The 20,812-nt window shown below is 34.0% G+C and overlaps 1 protein-coding gene across 1 annotated transcript; it reads right to left on the bottom strand.

The window, feature by feature from the left end:
• Positions 1-3,062: 3,062 nt before the first annotated feature.
• LOC108464531 (cellulose synthase A catalytic subunit 2 [UDP-forming]) lies at positions 3,063-10,907 on the bottom strand. The gene is given in 14 exon segments (XM_053023093.1): positions 3,063-3,953; positions 4,374-4,724; positions 4,838-5,034; positions 5,145-5,418; positions 5,501-5,713; positions 5,809-5,934; positions 6,179-6,316; positions 6,488-6,833; positions 6,977-7,243; positions 7,402-7,585; positions 7,664-7,766; positions 8,438-8,664; positions 8,749-8,950; positions 10,125-10,907. Coding segments are annotated over 14 exon segments (3,294 nt in total). The 5' UTR covers positions 10,206-10,907; the 3' UTR covers positions 3,063-3,368.
• Between the last annotated feature and the right edge of the window lie 9,905 nt (positions 10,908-20,812).

The raw sequence follows: 20,812 nt of genomic DNA, 5'->3' as shown, positions 1-20,812 counted from the left end.
TATGATAATACTCTAAAATGACTTACTTTTATGTGTTAATTACATATATATTTTGAGTACGATCCTACTAATTTGGGTTGTTTATGTTTTTTTATCTTTTAAGGACTAAATTGTAAGATAAAAGGAAATTTGGTGGCAAAAAACGTGAATTTAAAGACAAAACTGGTCAGCATGCGAAATAGGGAAGAAATGGTGCCGAAAATACAAAGTGTGGAAGACTTGGGGAAAAAATTCAAAAAAGAGATTTATGAACCAAAGACTTTATTTAAATTTGAATATTATTTTTAGGATTATTGTTAGGATTATTATGATATTGTTTAGATTTAATTTCAAATTATATCTTTTAAATGTTATCATTTAGAGTTTAAATAGGAACAAACTAGATTTTTATGTACTATAAATAGGGGATGGAGTGATATGAATATTCACTCATCACTTTTGTAAAAAACTCATTCCTCCTAAGGCTCTTAGCCTTTTATTTCTTTTCTTTTCCAATAAAATTTCATTCCATTAAACGTGTGTTTTTTTTTCCCGAAAAGCATGAGTCACTAAACTCATCTAGCCAAAGGTTATCAAGACTCCTCCAAAAGAGTTCATGAGGCTTAGAATCCACACTTAGTTCTTCTCAACGAGTATATATCATTTCTCCGTATTACGGGACTGACGCTTCTGTACATGTCCTTCCAAAAGAAATCTTTTCATCTTGTACAAGGAACAACCACTTTGTATGTTTTAGAAAGGTTGCATAGTTGGTTTGCTAATTTACTGCGTCAGAGGTTGTCGAGCCCAAGAGACGAAATGGCGTGGCATTTGCCATTGAGAAACAATGATCTAGTGTAAGACAGTCCTACAAAAGTGGCAGTTGGCTAGAGTCAGGTTCCTTTAGATTGTAAGGTTATAACCTAAGTGGAGCTGGTGGTTGTAGGTGTCCTCTTCCACTTTAACTGACTTATTCGGTCATGAGAAGGATCACCTAAAAGCCGATGATTGAACCAAAGGAGGATCAAGATAACCAGAGGCTAGAATCCCTCAATTGGAAAATCTCTTTTTCTCAACTTTGTTTATTTTTACAATTGCAATTTCAATTTATTTAGATTCAACTCATATATATTTTAATTTTTTATTTTATTTTTTCCCAGGTCAGACATTTTTCTTGGGCGCGACTGTGTCTAGGATCTCGAGAAACAAGAAGTTGTAACGATCCAATCCCTGAGGATTTGACCCTACTCCCATTATACTATTTCTTTCATTATTTAGGGATAGGTTATTTTTGGTGCTTCCAACGACACACCAGAAGCTAAGCATTTTTTAAACAAAAACTCATATTTATATAGTTAAAATATTCATATTTCTAACTAGGTTAAAATATGTCATAAATCCTTGTACTCTTCGTAAATTTAAAATTTAGTCAATATACTTTTATTTTTGGGTTAGTCCTGTATTTTAGATATCAAAATTCAGGTTCAGTTGTTAGCATTATTAAAATTATTTTGTTAAATTCATGTTCAATATAACGTCATTTTTTAGTTACATGAATACTGAGTATTTTTTATTTAAAATGTGACATCAAAAAATTGATAAAAAAATAATAATGTTAATAATTGGACTTGATTTTCAAATCTAAAAATAGAGTGACTAAATTCTTGAAAATAAAAGTACGAGGACTAAATTCTAAATTTGTGAAAAGTCTGAGTTATGGCATATTTTAACCTTTATACTATAAAAATTATTACTAATATATTTATAATTGTAATAAATATTTATTATTAAAATATTAATATTGAATAGTTTTGAAGAATATTATTTAAAATTATTATTTTTAAAATTTATTATTAAAATAGAATTGAAACATTAAATAATATTTTAGAATATAAATTAATAATTTATTATATGATTAGATATAGATAATTAAATATATATGTTTAATAAGATTGAAAATTATAATATTTTATATTAATATTTTATTAATTTTAAATATTTTTAAAATAAAAATAAAAATTTATTATTAATATAATAAAATTAAGTTTGACTTAAGATAATTTTATATAAAAATGAAATCACCCATAAGCGAGGTTTTTTTAGAAAATGACTTGTGCTTTTAAAGCAGGTAAGTCATTTTACAAAGGCTTATTTTTTGTTGACATGTAAGTTATTTTTCATTGAATAAACTATTTTTCATAAAACAAACACAAGATAATGCAAAAATATATATATTTTTTTAAAATTATTTTAGTCAAACAAATAGAGCCTTTTGATACAAAAAGAATATATTTAAAAAATATATTTTATGAATCTTTCTTATCACATCATTTATAGTCCCTATTAATTAAAAATAAACAAAATTATCTTCTTTTTTCATATAATTCATGATCTCTCGTTACCAATTTTACCCATTGTACATATGATGTGGAAAAAAATAATGTATTAAATTAATTGGAATATGGCAGCTCTATGTTACTTTCGTGTGTTACCGTTTTAACGCTGCATAATAATTATTTAATTTCCCAAATTGCATTGTTACAAAATTAGTTCAAGGACTGGAAGAAAGTTCGTCAATACAATTTTCTATTTTTAAAAATTCAAATTTTTTAAGAAAAAGAATTTTGAATTCAAACTCATCTCACAAATAACTCTAAAATCAACAATAAAAACCAAACACAACCTTATATTAACATACACATATATGACTAAATTGTTCAATATTTATTTTCAATTGAATTCAAAATTAAAAAAAAAATGTATGACAACCTCATTCAGGACTCATTTCTAGTAAAAGCAATAGCAATCACTATTTCCGATGATTTACAACAAATTGTCCGACAATTTTAATTATTATTGAGAGTTTATATATTAAAAACTATATTTATTACATAGCATTTGATAATTGACATCTAAAACATATAAAATTTCATAATATTAATAATAAAAATCAAGAGAGTTGCATTGAACAAACTGCCAAGTCCATACCAAACAATATAACAATTGAGACAAGGATTCAAAAAGGAAAAAAAAAAAGTAGGAACAAATTTTGAGACCCCCCCCCCCCCCACACTGGCCAGGAATTTTAAGTCAAAATATTCTAAAAGAATCAATAATAAAATAAAAGGAAGTATGTAAAAAACAAAGAACAACGTGGTCAGCCAAGCCTCTAGCCCTCTTAATATCTACAAAACCCGGCCCCATCCTACACGATAATTTGGCTAATACAATACCAAAATTTTGTGCATTGCTTTCATGATAAAGCAAATCTTCATCATGAAAACATATCCTCAAAGCACTCAACCATCACAACACCAGCCTTTTGGCAACAGGTGTTGCAAGTGAGATGAGTGAAGAGCCAATGCTCCTTTTTCATTATCTGAATCTTCCTAGTCATCACAATTCAACTCACAAATTTCTAATACAGGACCATCTTTCGAGACGAATGGGTTTATCCGGACCCACATAAGAGTCAAAATAGAGGCCAGCAGGATTGACCACACCAAAATAATGGTTGGCATCCGGTCTTGTTTTCCGAGTAAACCTTTGAGGAAGGGAAAAAGGTGGATAATAACCCAAAGGGCAAAAAATAGTCGCCCAAACAAGGGGCCCCAGGAGTCATACCCGTTATTGATTGCATCTGAGACTCCAACCACGACACCAACTATGTTTATGATCAACAAGGTGGTGGGAGGGATTAGCAAGGATGTCCACTTGAAGAGGTATAGCTCAGAAAATTCACCATCATCAGCTGCTTTAGAGGTCACAGTGAAGCTTGTGCTGACACCAGCCAGAACCTTTAGTAATCCCAGAAAGAGGGCAAAAAGATGTGATGAAACACCTCCAATCACCCAGAACTGCTTATTTCTCCACCAGTCATCGATTCCAACACCACCCCACTGCATCTCAAGGATACCAGTTACAGCAATTGATACAAAGAGAGCCATGAATACAACACCGGCATAGTTGCTAATCTGCGAGTGAGCCGGAATTACATGTTAGAAAGGCCCTATTACAAGTCAAAATTCAATAGACACCATATATAGGTGGAGACATTTGTATACAATGAAAAACCAAAACTTGACAAAGAAACTAGCCACAAGTACCCTAGTTCTCCCTTCTGAGGTTAGCAGGTGCAAATGCTACTTAAAAAGTACACAAAACTTATTACAGATAGGAAAGAAATAACTCAGTTATCCAGATCAAGATATTACGGCAGGGTCAACAAATGAATAGCACATCTAGAGCTTCAATTATGATGCTTGCATGGGCACATGGATAAATTTCAGGTTTTGAACAGTTATCAATGATTTAATATCAACTCAAAACAGGTCAAAATGCAAGATTTGAATGCAAGTACAGAGCATAAAACGAGACAAAAAATGAGTTCTTACCTCAGGAACAATAAATTTCCCAGTAAGGAGACAAATAGCCGGAAGGGTGCAGTAAACAAGCAAGGGAATAGAGGTCCAATGATATACAACCGAGTTTATGTAGGAAAATCGTTCCAACCATTTCATCCCACCCCCATATCCATACCAAATGGGACAATGTCTGCTCAAGAAAATTTCAACAGATCCAAGAGCCCATCGCAGAACTTGGTGTAGACGATCTGAGAGATTAATAGGAGCTGAACCCTTAAAAGCAGGTTGTTTAGGCATACAGTACACAGATCGCCAACCATGACAATGCATCTTGAAGCCAGTCAGGATATCCTCAGTCACAGAGCCATATATCCAGCCAACCTGATTTGCAGGTTCAAGATTTTGATGATTATTATGAGAGAAATTATGAGAGAAATAAATCACAAACTTTCCCATATTAAATATTCAGGTAGCGTTTTCAACATTTTACTTACTTCCTTCCCCCATTCTGTTTTATCTTCATAACTGCAACTTATGACTTGGATCGCTTCGCTCAGTAATGATGGAGGGATTGCATTTCGAGGGCCTCCACCATTCTCCAGAAGAGTGGAAGTCACAAAAACAGGAGATTGACCAAATTTCTTCTCCAGTTTCATCTGTGATCCCTCAGATGACTTCTGAGAGATGGAGTCTGACAGTAGCACAAAGATTTCTGGTTTGGAACGTTTAATTCAAAAACGAATAAGAAGCATAGTAAGATTATGGGGACTCTCAGTTGCCCCCTCATAAGTAAACCCTTACCTGAAATTCCTTCTTCAATGTTTTCAAGAGCGTGTATCTGTTTTGAAGCTTCCCTTTGCTTAGGTTTCTTCACCATCTTGTTTTGCTTCGTTTTCTTGTTCTTTCTAGAACAACAGCAGAGACAGCAGCACCATTTCGGTAAACAATTGCAGGTCTTGCCAGGAGGCTTCTTGGTAACTGGCGCATCATAACCATAAAGTGCTTGCCTTCTGAAAACACACCCTGTTCCAACATATATCGGTCCTTGTATGCCATCTAATCCTTTCATGTTGATCTGGTTTACTTTTACAATATTAGGTTTTGAAAGAATAAAGAAATGACAGGTAATTAGAAGGGAAGAAATTAAATAAGCTTACATCAAAGAACACAACATTTCGATTTGAGTATCTATCATGACGATCAATTCCATCAAATCTTTGAGGAAACTGTACATAGCAAACTTTCTTCCCTGATATTGGATCCATCATGAAACACATGGCTTCTCTAAGTGCTTTGCTATTGTTAATATAGTGATCACAGTGAACGTTCAGAAGATAAGGAGCATTCGAGAGAACTGCAGAGACTCGTATCTTCAGTACAAAAAAGAAAGGTTGTAAGTTTTGAAACAATGTGTTGAATGCCAAAGGATTATGAAAAAGGAAAAAAGAAAGAACTTGTGCCTTACCAAAGCATTCATGGCCCCAGCCTTTTTATGATGTTCAAACCCTTGCCTCTTCTCACGAGAGACATAAACTAGGCAAGGTAGCTCATTACCCTCCACATCACGAACACCACTATGGCCTAGGAAAACCTGCACACAAAAGGCATCAAAGATAACTCACAAGCTACATTCATATATCACAAAAAAAATAAACAAACTTGATTTCCAAGCAAACATCAATGGTGCAAATTTCTCCCAAGATGAAAGGCCACCAAAATAAAATCAAAGAAACTGTTAAATGGAGGTAACAAAGAATGATGCATTTCATCAGGGACTGCATCAGTCTAAAGGTGCCCATGATCCCTACAGCAAGTCAAATGCAACATCATCTCACCTGAATCATTCCAGGATGGTCACGAACACTGTTTCCAGGCCAAGGAGTTCCATCCTGCATTGTCCAACCATCATCTGGAACCTTCTGTGCTGTGGCAACCAATCCATTTATCCTAACTTTAAATTCTTCATACTCTCTCTGCATAATCAAATAATATATTAAAACAAATTAAGCATTCCATGCTATCAAGAGCAAAAACCATAGTTGCTAAATACAACCTCAGATTAGTTTGAAACTGCAGATTTCAGAACTCAGAATGTGAAAGAAACGAAACAGAACACATGTTACGATGCATGACAAGTCACACACCTTCATCGCTCACCTTTCCCTAACAAAAGTTGGATGGACTTTGTCTGTTAGATAGTCTATCTTTTGAGTAAAATACCACTCTGGAGCACGGGGCTCAATATTGAATTTTTTACAGAAAGGAACCCATTTCCTAGCAAATTCAGATGTCTCAAAGAGAGCCTCAAATGTGAGCATGGCGGCACCATCATCTGATATATAGCATGCAACTTTATCAACAGGATAATCAACAGCAAGGATGGACAGAACAGTGTTTGCAGTGATCAGTGGAGGTTCCTTCATTGGATCCACTGTACTCACAAAAATGTCTATGCTAGCTAATTCAGACAGTTTCCCTTCTTTCTCATACCTGTGAATAAAGGTAAATTTAGCAAAGAAAGTGGCATCATACTCAAAATAGCATCAAGGTAATTAAACATATATGTGAAATCTAAATTCATGTCAAATAATCATAATACATCAAACATGAAAAGCAGTAGGCAACATCCAAACCTCAAAGATAGTCGATCAAGGTATGTTTCGCTCTCTATAGGGTACCATTTTGGGAATTGGTCTAGAATCCATGAAACAGCAAACCATATTTCACAAATTACAGAAGTCAACCACAAGCCATAAGCATCTCTGACTGGGTGTAGAAGCCTATAGTGAAAAAAGAGGCCAAGAATTGCAAGACGAGCTATGATAACCAATCTATATGGATTTATTTTGCTTGAAGGAATGGGTAACTTTCTTGAAAGCGGTTGTCTGCCTTCATCCATCCTGAAAAGACAAACCATTTTTTTAAAATGAGCAACTACTTTATTGATACAAAGGATACCATTCTTCAGATTTCCAGGAGGAAAAAAAACTGCCTAAAAACTCAGTGTTCATAGATAGTAGTAGCAAATTCAAACCATAGACTTCAAACAGTCACTTACATTGGCAAATCAGCATCCAGCTCCTCTCCATCAAGGTTTCCACCATCATTCCCTCCTTCATGCTTAACTACCTGAAGTTTTTCATTTTGCTTTTTCTTCCACTCCTCCATCCGATCCTTCCATGAGACACTTCCATAACCATATACTGCTATACCTTTCCTGGGAACCATTGGTCTATGTTGCACTGCAGCAATGGAAATGCTAAGGTCAAGACTAGAGAGAATTTATTCACAAAATGGTAAACAGAAGGATGATGACTTACATGGTATGGATAGATCAGTATAACTCATTGGATGAACTCTATCTCCATGACCCATAGACGAGGGTACAATGAGGGCATGATGATCAGCAGAAATCTCCAGACCCTTAAACAATAAAAGCATTCTCATAATGCAAATATTACTTGTGCACGGTGTAAAAACAGTGCATCCATAATAGAGGTGTTCATGCGCAAGGTTTGGGTCAAGCTTAAGCATGATATTAATACTTCATGCTTGCCCAAGCCCAGCCTGGCCCAACATGTGGGTCTAAAATTTTGTTCCACTAAAATTTGTAAATGGCTAAGCCAAACTGATTTTAGGCCTACCATATTATTTTTAAAATTTTTGAAATATTTATATTCATTTTAATTTAATATTTAATAATTTAAATTTTTTTCATTTACTAACATAGGCAACTTAACAATTTTTTAATGTTTACAATATAGTATTATATATTACTATATATTTAATTTTTATGTGTTATAAATTACATAATATATATATATATATATAACATACTATATACATTACAAGATTAGAAAATGGGTCAGGCTGACCCAGGCTCAGACCTTTAATGTTTGAACCCCGAGCCTGGGTTTTAAACAGACCTAACCCTGTTTGCCCAAGCCTACTTTTGGGCTTAAGATTTTGTCCAAACCCTCTAAAGTTTCGAGTGGGCCTTCAGACTTGGTCGAATAGCTCAGCCTTTGAACAAGTTACAAGTCTAATCCATAATATGGAAATTCATATAAATAGAGCTTAAATGAGAAACTAACCTCCTCAACATATGTCAACAGAGGAATTTGAGAACTAGGGGGAGAAGAATATAGTTCTGAGTGTGCAGCCATTCGAGAACTATTAAGCTGGGAACCACGGACAGCATTAAGGCGTGCAGTGAGCATGGCATCAGTAACTTGTTGAGGATCCAAAGTGCCATAGTCAAACTCATTGTCCAGATCATCTATGTCATCTTCTTCTTCATCACCTTCAACCCTAGGACTACCTGCAGTTTACATCATAAGTTAGACACAATGGCAACTGATTTGTGGCTGCCAATGTATACCAAATCTTGCAGTGACAATCTCACCTTTGATTCGTTTGTATCTGGTTTTGCATTGAGGGCAAGCTTGGTTTCCCTCTCTTCTCCCATATTCATAGCAGGTTCTGCAGACAGGGAAAGCACATTCATTGCAGGCAACGAAGGGCTCTCCATCCACTGTAATCTCAATCTCAATCTCATCTCCGCATATCTGACAGCTTTGGCCACTCAATTCTTTCACAGACTTTATCTGATAAAAAACCACAACCATAAAGAGAGTGCCATCAACACCTGAACATGAAATGTGACAACAAATCAAGCAAAAACTAAATTCACTGATGACGGCTTTATTTCCACAGCCTTGAAGGAGAATGGTTCCCACTAAATTTCAAATATGATTGAATGTACTAAAACCTAACTAGGTGTTTTACATCAAATCTTGACCAGTTACCAATCAAAACTAACAACTTCATTTACATATACTAAGTTATTAAGAAAAAAGGGCAAAATTTTGCAAAAGTAAATAGAATTGCAGATAAAGGAAATTTATTTTCTTGATTTCTACGTTATTTTAATTTCTAATTATCTCCATGTGATGCTGATAGCTTCACAAAACCAGATTCCTCCTGTCTGAGAGTGTTGTCAGTTTCATATGAAACAAAGAACAAGAGGATAAGAGAATGGAGTATAAGAAAACATTAATTAGTTATACATTCAATGTTTTGCAGTGGCTAAAAGTAAAACCACATATGTATAATGATCCTGAAAAAAGAGATTGAAAACGTTAAAAGCTACTTCATTAAAGATTTATATCAATCTTTCCAACAAATGTAGAGTTCACTCAGCATTTTGAATAAATTCACAACATCAATTTGTCAATTTCCAAAGGACTTCGAAATTTCTAAAGAATCCAACAATTTGGTATGGGCAAACAGCTACCCCAGAAACAGAATCTTATGCTTTGTTCCAAATCGTGCCAAAAATTGCCAGAAGATAAATCTTAGCCACACCTAATAAAACCAGAAATCATACAATTAACAACAACCAAAACAAACCCCCTCCTTCACCGGAATTAACAAATATTGACCTTTTTTATGGGAAGGTCTATTAATCAAGTAACACTAGAACAGGCAAACATTTGTATCCCCTATGAACAAAAACCCCAAAAGAAGTAAATGACAATATTAGAGATTAAACGCTCAAAATAGCATGGCAAAGTACTGAATCGTGTGGTTTAAGCTTTTAAAAACCCTACCTGTTACATTTCTAGTGAAAAAAAAAAAAAGAGCTCCACTTTTCACATTTATAGGAATGCAGTGAACATTATTTCATGAAGCAGTAAAATAAGCAAATGGGATTCCTTTTTTTTCTCTCTCTCTCTCTCTCTCTCTCTTCTTTTTTCGGTGAGATTTCGAATGTCTTACTCTAGCATTTTCATAAGCATTTATCAAGACAAACTCATTCCTGTTGTGAGAACCAGCAATGAGTCGACCTCCGGTGTCCATAACTCAGCACCGCAACAAAAAACAAGAACAACACAGCTCAGAAAAACTCAGTCTCTTCTTCTTCAATGAATGTAGTGAAATTTATGAGTACCACCAAATTCCTTTGAAAATATTTGGTCCCTTCACCTCCCATTACACGAAACCCAAACCGCAGCCCAACTGCGACAGAGAAGCCTTTTATGGTATAACAAAATTATTAAAAAAGGAAAAGGCCAAGGTAAAAAGGAACAAAGACGAGAAAGAGTGTGGGTTTTTTGTTGGATTGAAAAGCAAGCTAAGTCTATTCTGTAACCTGGTTGGCTGCTTTGGTCTCAATCTAAAATGGCATATTTCATAAGGACAGTGTTGAAATATGGAAACGTAACAAAGAAGGAGATGACAAATAGAACATAATACAACTCATCTAATTAGAGAGAGAAAGAAAGAAACCCAATAAATTTAAAATTAAAAAGTGACAGAGAAAAGGGTTACTCGCAAAGGTGATGGGTCCAGAAAACGATGGTGGTGGCGCCGGCTGGGGGTATTGCGCAATGGCATTTCCCCCATAGCCCCCACCAAAGTTGGTAGATTTTCTTGATAAATTAAAAAATATGATAACAAATTTAATGTTTATTGTTCAAAAGCTTTGAGATAAAAATAAAACTAAAATTGTCTGCTTGTGTTTTTTTCAGTTTAGAACTCCATCAGAAAATAAGGAAGAAGAATGTGAAAGAAATAATATTTTCTTTTTTTCGTATTTATGACTTAGAGCGCGTATATTTGGTACGGATTAGGTTGACTGTTGACTGTTTAGTTGTTTCTGCTTAGGATTTTTCTTCACCATTTTCACTTCTTTTTTTTTTTTTACTTTCCCCTTTAATGAAATTTAACTTTTATATTTATTACACAAAACAAAAGATGTTTATTTTACTAACCAGGAACTTACGAAAAATTAACCATAATTACTTAATTAAAAATGAGTATATAATATTAGAACTTGTGTCACCCATGAGCGAAAAATAATATTTTTAAGTTAAAAGTATGCTTAAAGTTTTTAATTTTCCTACCTTTAAATTTTATTCTCTTTACTTTTTCTTTTAAAAAACATTTGATCATTATCATTTCAAATTTTAAAATACAAATTTAATTATTACAAGTTTAATTATTAACACTGTTAAAATCTTTTTTGAAAAAGATTAATATATAATTTACCTTTAAACTTGTCCAAAAATACTTACTTAGTACCTAAACCTTTTTTGTATCTTAGTTGATATTTAAACTTGTATTTTGCCACATACTTTGTCACAAGTTGTTAATACCATTAATTTTTAAATCTTAATATGTAACTTACCTCTTGAACTTGTCAAAAGTATTTAATTGGTACCGAACTTATATAAAAGGTACTTAGTTGGTACTTAAATTTGTCCAAAAAGAACCTAGTTGATACTTGAATTAATCAAAAAATTATACTTTTTAAAATTTATTTTTTATTTTTTTAATTTGTGTCTATCACATCAACACAAAACAAACAGTGTTACTATAGAGATACCAACCTAAGTGACAAAATATAAATTTAGGCATCAACTGGGTACTTTTGGACAGGTTTAGAGGGCAAATTACATATGAACTCTTTTGAGAAATTTGTTGATGTAACATTATGTAATAAAAGAAATACTCACTTAGTAGCCATGTAACAAAAAAAAAATGGCATTCTAATTTGCCTGATTGTAACAGAAAAATTTAATTTTGCCAATAATTGAGCTTGCATTTTTAAATCTAAAAAGTAGAAGGACTAACTTCCTTGAAATAAAAGTAGAGAAACTAAACTTCAAATATGCAAAAAGTATAGGGATCTAGAACATATTTTAACATGTTTTATATAAATTTTGTTGTAAGAAATAATAATATTCTCATTAAAAAGCTAATAATTTTTTTATTTGAGAAGTTTCTGTTTCTTTTTGAAAGAAATGGCCCAATAAGGCACGTATCAATTAACAACTCAAGGTGTCATTCAACCCAATCCAATGAATGACATTCAAGTAGCTCAAATTAGACAACCCATAAACATTCTCATGAAAAGACCAATGGGCTGCCACCCAATTAACCGAGCTATGAACATACTGAAAAACAACCAAATTGGAAAAATAAAAATGAGAGAGAGCTAAAACCATGGGAAAAATACCAAAAAATAAGTATAAAAGTTTTATATGCAAAATATCCAAGTACTCCTTCGTATGCTGAGCCCATGCCTGAACCTCGAGTATTATATGAAAAGTCATAAAATTTAAAGCAGTGAACTTTTAAAGCCCAGTGTGAGTCTTTCTTAAAATATAATAGTGAATAAATCACATAATTCAGAAAGATAATAGAAAGTACACAAACAAGTCAATATCACATATATTGATATGCATGGCAATGTAAATGCATAATTTTTTTCAAAAGTCAAAGCGTAGTTTTCAGAAAACGTTCATACCCAACTCTGCTACACACCATAAAAGGGTTCGAATCTGTTACACACTAATATTGTGGACAAGCCACTAGATAATGTAGACAAGCTGCCTGATACAGATTATTGTGGACAAGCCACCAGAATTGTAGATATTCTGCTAGATAATGTGGTTAAACCACCAGAATTTGCAGACTTTTAAACTGCCAGAATCTTCTTCCGTACAATCTTATCCCAACCCCATGCATGTGATATGTCATACAGAATAAAATTTTCAGTAGGCATACTATACATGCGAATCAGATCTCATTATGAATTAACATAGTAGACATGTTTTGACATGTGCCTCATAATCTTTTTATCAGAATAGAAGCATGATATATGTATATATATTTTTCATGCAAAATAGAATATAACCATTCAACCATATGTCATGAGTGTTGGAAAAATATAAACATAATATCTCATACACCAAAATTGTGACACCCCTAATGTGACCCTAGTCGGAAAGTGGTTTCGGGACCACAAAACCGAGTCACAAAAATAATTAGATGTTATATTCTGTGCTTATTGTATGTGGAATTTGTATGTGTGAATAGTTCGTGCCATGATTTTATCAATTAGGTGCTAATTTATAAGAAAGGACCCATGTGATAGGACTTGAATATGTGATAGGTGAAATTTAAAATGGCCAAATAATGCATGAGTTATTGACATGAGGGACTTGCATGTCAAATGGACCACTTTTAATTTAGTGGCCGGCCATAATGATGGTTGATAGATATTATATGCATTTTATTTTAGCATGACAATAGTTAATGGCTTTATAGTATGGAAGAAAGAATAATTAAAAGAAAGGGAGAGTGATAGAAACAAGGTGTGTCATCCTTCTTCTCCCCCATCTTGTCGTACCTAGAAGAAAAAAAAAGAGGCTCCATCCTCTTTGTTCCTCTTGACCGAGAAAGGAAAGAAAGAAGAAAGTTTGGTTGCCTTGATTTTTGGCATAGAAGATGGCTAGAATGAGGTATGTATTGAATGATTCTTGAAAATCTATGCATGTTTGAGATTATTAGTTCAAACTCTACTCATCCCATAAATTAAACTTAGAATTTTGAGGTTTGAGATTCGGTCAATAAGCTTGAAACTCATAGTAGTTTGTTTTGGTAAGCTTGGTATACGGATGATAGATGTGTTTTGGTTTTGGTTTGATAATGATGTTAATGATGGTGAGTTTCGGTCATGCATTAACTGAAATTGTAAGTATGATTTATGGTATAATTTGTGTGATGGAATGGTCTTGAGAGTTGGCTTGATTAAATGGGTAAAATGCTAAGTGTTTTAAAGATGATGTAATGGTTATTTCGGTTTATGTGAAGTAAATATAGATGATGGTTATAAGCTGTTTTATGATTTGATAATGGTGATTAAATCTTGTAGTTAAGTGTTTAGATATATATATATATATTAATAATGAATTTAGTTGTACTTGCTATGTGAGAAATGTGCAATGCTATAGGTATTTGATTATTAGATATGGTTATTTTAAGTTGATTTGTGATGGTATGATTGCATTGATGAAATGGTGGAAAGAATTAGCTATTATGCTTGATACTAATGCCGAATATGAGAATGTTGTACTTGAAAAATGTAGGTGAACATGACAAGTGTATTCGGCTTAGGGCCTAAAGGATGTGAAAATTTGGTATTTATTTTTGATTGTGTGTGTATGACCATGGATAATTGGCTGCACAAATATTATGAATACATAATGTATGATAAGTTTATTAAGTTACAAAACATTATACATGATCGGCCAATGTAAATTATTTGAGTAAAGTATATCTTGATGGTACATTTCGGCTAGTATAAAATGTATATGGATGTTGTATGACTATGTTTAATCTAGAAAGTAAATTGTTTGATCTAGCTCAAGAGCCTAGAGGATCAAAGTTGGATAAGGGAAAGAAAGAGGTGATCGAATAGCCGTCGTAATCGTTCGGCAACTTCCGAGGTAAGTTTTAAGTGATTAAATGTTGAGTAAATTTAACTATAATAGGATATAATGAGTTGATTTAATAAGATATGATGTGGCCATGATATGTCTTAAACTCAAATGGTAAGTTCCTAAGTGTTTGGACTTGGAAATTTAAGAGCAAATTGTAATAATTTGCTCAAGACATCAGCAGTAACGTGATTTTAGAAAATCACTATAAATGTTTGGTGTGGAATTATAGGCTGAATAAAATATGAAATCAAAGCTTAATTAGTCTAGTTTCTTATAAAAGAGACCGTGTAAGTAAGGAAATTTCCTATAAAGAGATATTTAAAGTTGTGTGAGACGGTATCGAATGACTCAAAATCCCTGCTCGGTTTTAAGAAAATCACTATAATTTGTAAAAAATGGTTACAAGATAAAATTTATATGCTTAGACTCCTTAATGAGTCTAGTTTCAAATGAAATCAAGTAGAACATACTTTTAATTCTGTACAATGAGAATCTTGATTCATAGCGAAGACTGGTCAGGTTAGTCAGACAGTGAAACAGGGGAAACTTTAAGAAAAATCTGGTATTGATTGGCCACACCTAAAATTCTGAAAATTTTATGGATGAAAGATACACGAGTCTACATTCGGGGAAAATTAATGGCAATTGATTTTGAGTTTTGTAGCTCCAGTTATAAACAATTTAGTGGCTGTTGCTCAGGAAAACTACTTGTAGTGAATATGTAATTTTGTTGTAAACTTTGATGAAACTATTTGAGTTGCTTATAAGCTATTGCTGAAATTGATGTACAAGAAAAATATGAAATATGTATGAGATGTATATATGTGATAAGGCCTAATGGCCGATGTGATGAATGTGAAAGTGTATATATATGTGATAAGGCCTAATGGCCGATGTGATGAATGTGAAAGTGTGTATATATGTGATAAGGCCTAATGGCCGATGTGATGAATGTGAAAGTGTGTATATATGTGATAAGGCCTAATGGCCAATGTGATGAATGTGGAAGTGTATAAATGTGATAAGTCCCGAAGGGCATTTGTGTCAGTACTATATCCGGGTTAAAACCCCGCAGGCTTTATGCGAGAATATTATCACTGATTAATGACCATAGGCTTCGTGCTTGTACTACATCCGAGCTCTAATGACCCGATGACTACGTGTGGAGATTATGTCCGGGCACGACCCGATGACTACATGTGGAGATTATGTCCGGGTAAGACTTCGTAATAAGAATTGCTTATAAATATACGCAATGCGAAAGGTTAAATAGGTATGTACTCCAAGTTTATATATGATGCATACGAGAGCAATCTATGGGACTATTCCTATGATTATGTGACATCGGATTTGTGTGAGAGGTTATGTGAAATCATACGATATATCTATGTCACATGAGCTCACTTTTATGTGAGAGTTTATCTGTTTATTGTATATGATGAGATGTGCATATTCGGTAAAGGGATGGTATGCCCAAGGAAGAGTGAAATAAAATACGAACAACTATGTTATAATTTGATTGTTATCTGTTGACACTGCTTAAAACTTATTAAGCATTGTAATGCTTACTCAGCTTACTCTGCTTCTCCGCCTTATAGGTCTCATTCTTGAAGCTACTGTGCTCTCGGGGATCGTCAAGAACTAGTCACACTATCACTATCCACCGTTTGGTACTGCTATGTTTTGGAATATCTTATGGCATGTGTAGAATAGACTAGTAGTGAGAGGATATTTTGGTTAATGTATAGGACTACTCTTTCGTTTGTTGGTCATAGACCCTTTGATTTTGTATAAATTTGGATAGCCATGCGAAAATGGCTTGTATACACTTTGGCATGGTATCATAATCATTTTGTATGTTGTTCATTAAGAGATGTGGAAATGTTTGGAATCGATTAGCCCTTGGAATGGTTAATCGTGATCATCTTTTGTGCCATGTATGCTAAAAGGGCTAGTTGAATCAAGGAAATTATGAAGTAGGTAAAATCTACCTTAAGGACAGAGGTTGATAGCTGCAGTGATGTGGATGTGAAAATCACTAAAATAGTAGGAATGGAATTAAATAGTGAATAAATTATGTAAATGAACCTTGATGAATCTACTTTTATATGGAAGAAACGAAACGGTCATATGAGTTGTATGTTAAGAGATATTTAGGTTTTCGTGAAACAGGGCGAAACGGTTTCGGATTCCCTGTTCGACTTTGGAAATTCATTGTAAATTAACCGAGATAATTAGGAGTCATGCCATATATGTATAGATTCTTCTTTGAGTCTAGTTTCTATAGAAACAAACGGCACTTTGTCTGAGGAGATATCCAGGTCGTAATGCATGAAGGTCGAAGTAGTCGCACCACAATGGGGAGACTTTAACTAATAAACTGTACTAATTGGCCCGACCAAAATTCTAGAAAAAAATTGTAGATTCATATATGAGTCTAGTTTCAGGAAAAATTACGAAACTGGTTTTCACTTTTGAAACACAAGATATGATTTTTAAAGTGACGGTGACACGCTTAGCCAACCGCCTGAAAATTTTAAAATGGACTGTGAAAGTGAATGGTTTAAGCCGTTAACCCTCGTGTCCGACTCGTAAATGGACTCCTGCACGGGTGTTACAAAAATTCACTTAATAGTTATATAATAATACAGATTTAAATAGCATAGAGTTACTTACTTGATATATAACTATTTCAATGGTTTTGTCAAACTTTCCCATTTTGAATACACAGTGTATTCGCGATTAACCATATTTTTAGAGTCATATTAATAAAAATTAGTATTACTATTTGCTTACTAATTATTAACCATTATGTAGTAATAAATTAGACCCACACCTGAGTTTTTTATATTCAATGCAATACTAGCCTTTTCGATATCTACACTTGGATTCAACTAGATTTACAGTAGATCTGAGTATAAAATGATGTTTCACTATTAGAACATTATTTTATTATTCATATGTTTAAAACGATTTAATCACGATTGTCTTCTATTCAAATATTCACTTACACTATTTCAGATTCGATTCGGAGTTGTGACACGCATCCAATGTTAGGGGTTATTCATTTTGATTGTAGACGATCCTTCAATAAGCAAATAGTTTATGAGAGAAGATATCTATATTGAAAAGAATAAAATCCAAAAGCTCCTTTATCACATTCGGCCTAACAATGTGGAATGGTAAAAGATTGATGGTCCAAATAGATCATCATGTATTTACCTTAATACGATTCTATTAGATGGAAGAATGACTTGACAGGGTCTTGATTCAAAGGGAGGAAGTAACTATGATAAGTAAAAGTTATCATTCAAGAAAGAAAAGTTCATAAAGTGAGTTAGGATTTGATAACAATTTGAGAAAGAAAAGAAATAAGGAACAGGAGTAAAAATTCAATTATAACTGATGGGTTGAAAGAAGGATAGAAAATGGAGAAGAATAGTGGCAGCGTGGCAGTGGTGCAACGAAGGCACAACGACGGTTACGATGGTGGTTGGTGGCGCAAGGTGACTCCAAGGTGAGGGAGGTGGTGTAACACCCCTCGCCCGTATCCAACGCCGAAATAGGGTTTGAGGTGCTACCTAACTTAAACTCAAATCAATCTTAGGAAATCAGGTCATAAAAATCTTGATCAAGTTAAAAATTTTCGTTTCATAAGCAATATGTCCCTTAAATAGGCTTACGAGGCCCAAAACGTACATTCAAGATGGTTTGGGACCAAACCTAGGACTTAAGAAGAACATGAAAAATTTTGTGCTTTAAGGCTCCACAAGCCCGTGTGGGTAAAGACCATGTGGCCACACACGTCCGTGTAGCTTGGGACACACCCATGCTCTCAGCCCGTGTGTGAATCTGACTTAAGAACACGGCCATGGCACACGCCCGTGTGACTTACCGTGTACAACACTGACTAAAAAGTTTAAGTGCAGGGGACGCACGACCAAAACACACACCCATGAAAGTGAGCCGTGTGTCACACAGGGCCTAGACACACGCCCGTGTGTCATGCCCGAGTAGACAAAAAGGAGGCCATTTCCAAGCCATTTTATCGCCCAATTTACACAACCTACACAAGATCATTTCAATATACAAGTTTCTCCACAATAGACACCAATTCATCCATAGAAAGAACATTATATGCATTTATCAAAATGAAAAATAGCCATTATTCTAAGCTTGATACAAAATGAAGGGCTTTGACTTAAGCCAAAATACATAACCAATTTCTCATTTAAATCAACATCCTAGTCTAGCCCTATACATGCCATACTCAAAAGAAGATTTGTACTATACCAAGTGCTTCGATTGATAGTGTGATCGATATTTCCAACTTCAAAGAATCCTTGAGCTAATTAAGCGGCACTGAAAGAAAAGGAAAAAGAAAAGAGAGTAAGCATAGAGCTTAGTAAGTTGCATATAAATAAATATACAACAATAATTTTACCATTAGTCATCATACTCATAGCTCAAAGGTAAGCATAAACTTGACTTGCTCATTACCGTCTACTCAAATCACATTTTCTAATTTGAACTCATTACTCATGCATACCAAATAGGTACCTGTATCACTCAGAACATTATTATACTTTCCTTATTAAGTCACTTTCATAACCTTTAAAGTTAAACCTTTTGGAAAACTAACGGATATTCTATAAGCCTCGAACATGGGATAAGTTACTGATGCCATATCCCAGACATGGTCTTATACTAGCTTTCGTATATACATGCTGATGCATGTCCCAAACATGTCTTACACTAGCACAACTCTTAGCCGATGCGTGTCCCAGACACGTCTTACACTGGCTATCATCGTCGAGGCTGATGCATGTCCCAAACATGTCTTACACTGGCACTTGTCTCTGTGCCGATGCCATGTCCTAGATATGGTCTTATACTGGCACACATAATGTGGCCGATGCATGTCCCAGACATGTCTTACACTGGCACACAAGAAATCTAAAAGTTATGGCATGAATATCCGGTTTGTTTCCTAAGGTCTCAACTAGACCATTCCACTATCTCAATCATTAATATACAATCTTAGTTCACAATCTAGCAATTCATACTATATCAATTCAATGACAATTCGAATACATACATTAACAATGTAGTCGTATTATTTACATACAACTTACCTCGATTTACAAAATATACTTGACTAGTCTGTTTAGTCGGATTGCTTGGTTTTGTCCCGGTCTAGGTTCAGTTTTGGTAAATCTTGATCTATAATAACAAAATGCACTCATTTAGTCACTAATTATTGTGACAGCCCAAAATTGACCCTAGTCGAGAAGTGGTTTCGGGACCGCTAAACCGAGTCACCGAAATGTTTGAACGTAATATTTATTGTCTAGAATATGTATTTATGAATGTGTGAAAATTTCAAGCTTCGATTTAGTCGATTGCATGTGAATTCAGTTATTAGGACTTGTGTGACACTTTTGAAATGTGATAGGCTAATCTATAAGGACCTAATAGTGCATGTAATCAAAGGGGAGGACTTGCATGTCAAATTTCCCCCCTAATAGCTAGTGGCCGCCATGACAAGGATTATGGGCAAAAACATGTCATAAAACATGTTGTGACAATGGTGTATGTAAGAAAAAATAAAATAATGAGCATGGGAATTGAATAATGAAAGGGAAGAAAAAAAAAAGAGAATGGTGAGTGTTTCCCCCCCCTTGCTGTGAGTTGAAGAAAAAAAAGAAAAAAAAAATTGTTCATCCTTTTCATTCTCTCTTGGCCGAAAATTCTAAGGAAGAAGGAGGGAGTTTTTGCTTCATGTTTGGTTTGGAAGAGGATTAGGAAGAGGTTTGGCCATACTTGTATCAAGATTAAGGTATGTTTGATGTTGTGCCATGAGATTCATGCATGTTTTTGGTTGCCAACTTGATGTTCTTATTAGCCATGGTTCAAATCCTTGCTATGTCCTGGGGATGGTATTCGGCCAAGGTGGATTTTGTGTTAATGCCATTGCATGTTAAATATGAAGCTTGATAATGATACATGTGATGGTGGATTGATGGCTCTTGGACTTTCTTTTTAGCATTTTTGAGTGAGACGTTAAGTTCTTTGTTTAACCATGACCAAAATCGAAATGGTATGGTGTTGTGATGTATTCGCCATGGTACATCCATAAGTATAATTTATGCTTATTGCATGGTAGGTAAGATTTGT

The sequence above is a fragment of the Gossypium arboreum genome, chromosome 12, assembly GCF_025698485.1.
Source record: "Gossypium arboreum isolate Shixiya-1 chromosome 12, ASM2569848v2, whole genome shotgun sequence".
Lineage (NCBI taxonomy): Eukaryota > Viridiplantae > Streptophyta > Magnoliopsida > Malvales > Malvaceae > Gossypium > Gossypium arboreum.
The sequence above is the reverse complement of the archived record's forward strand: the minus strand, read 5'-3'. Positions and strand labels throughout refer to the sequence as shown.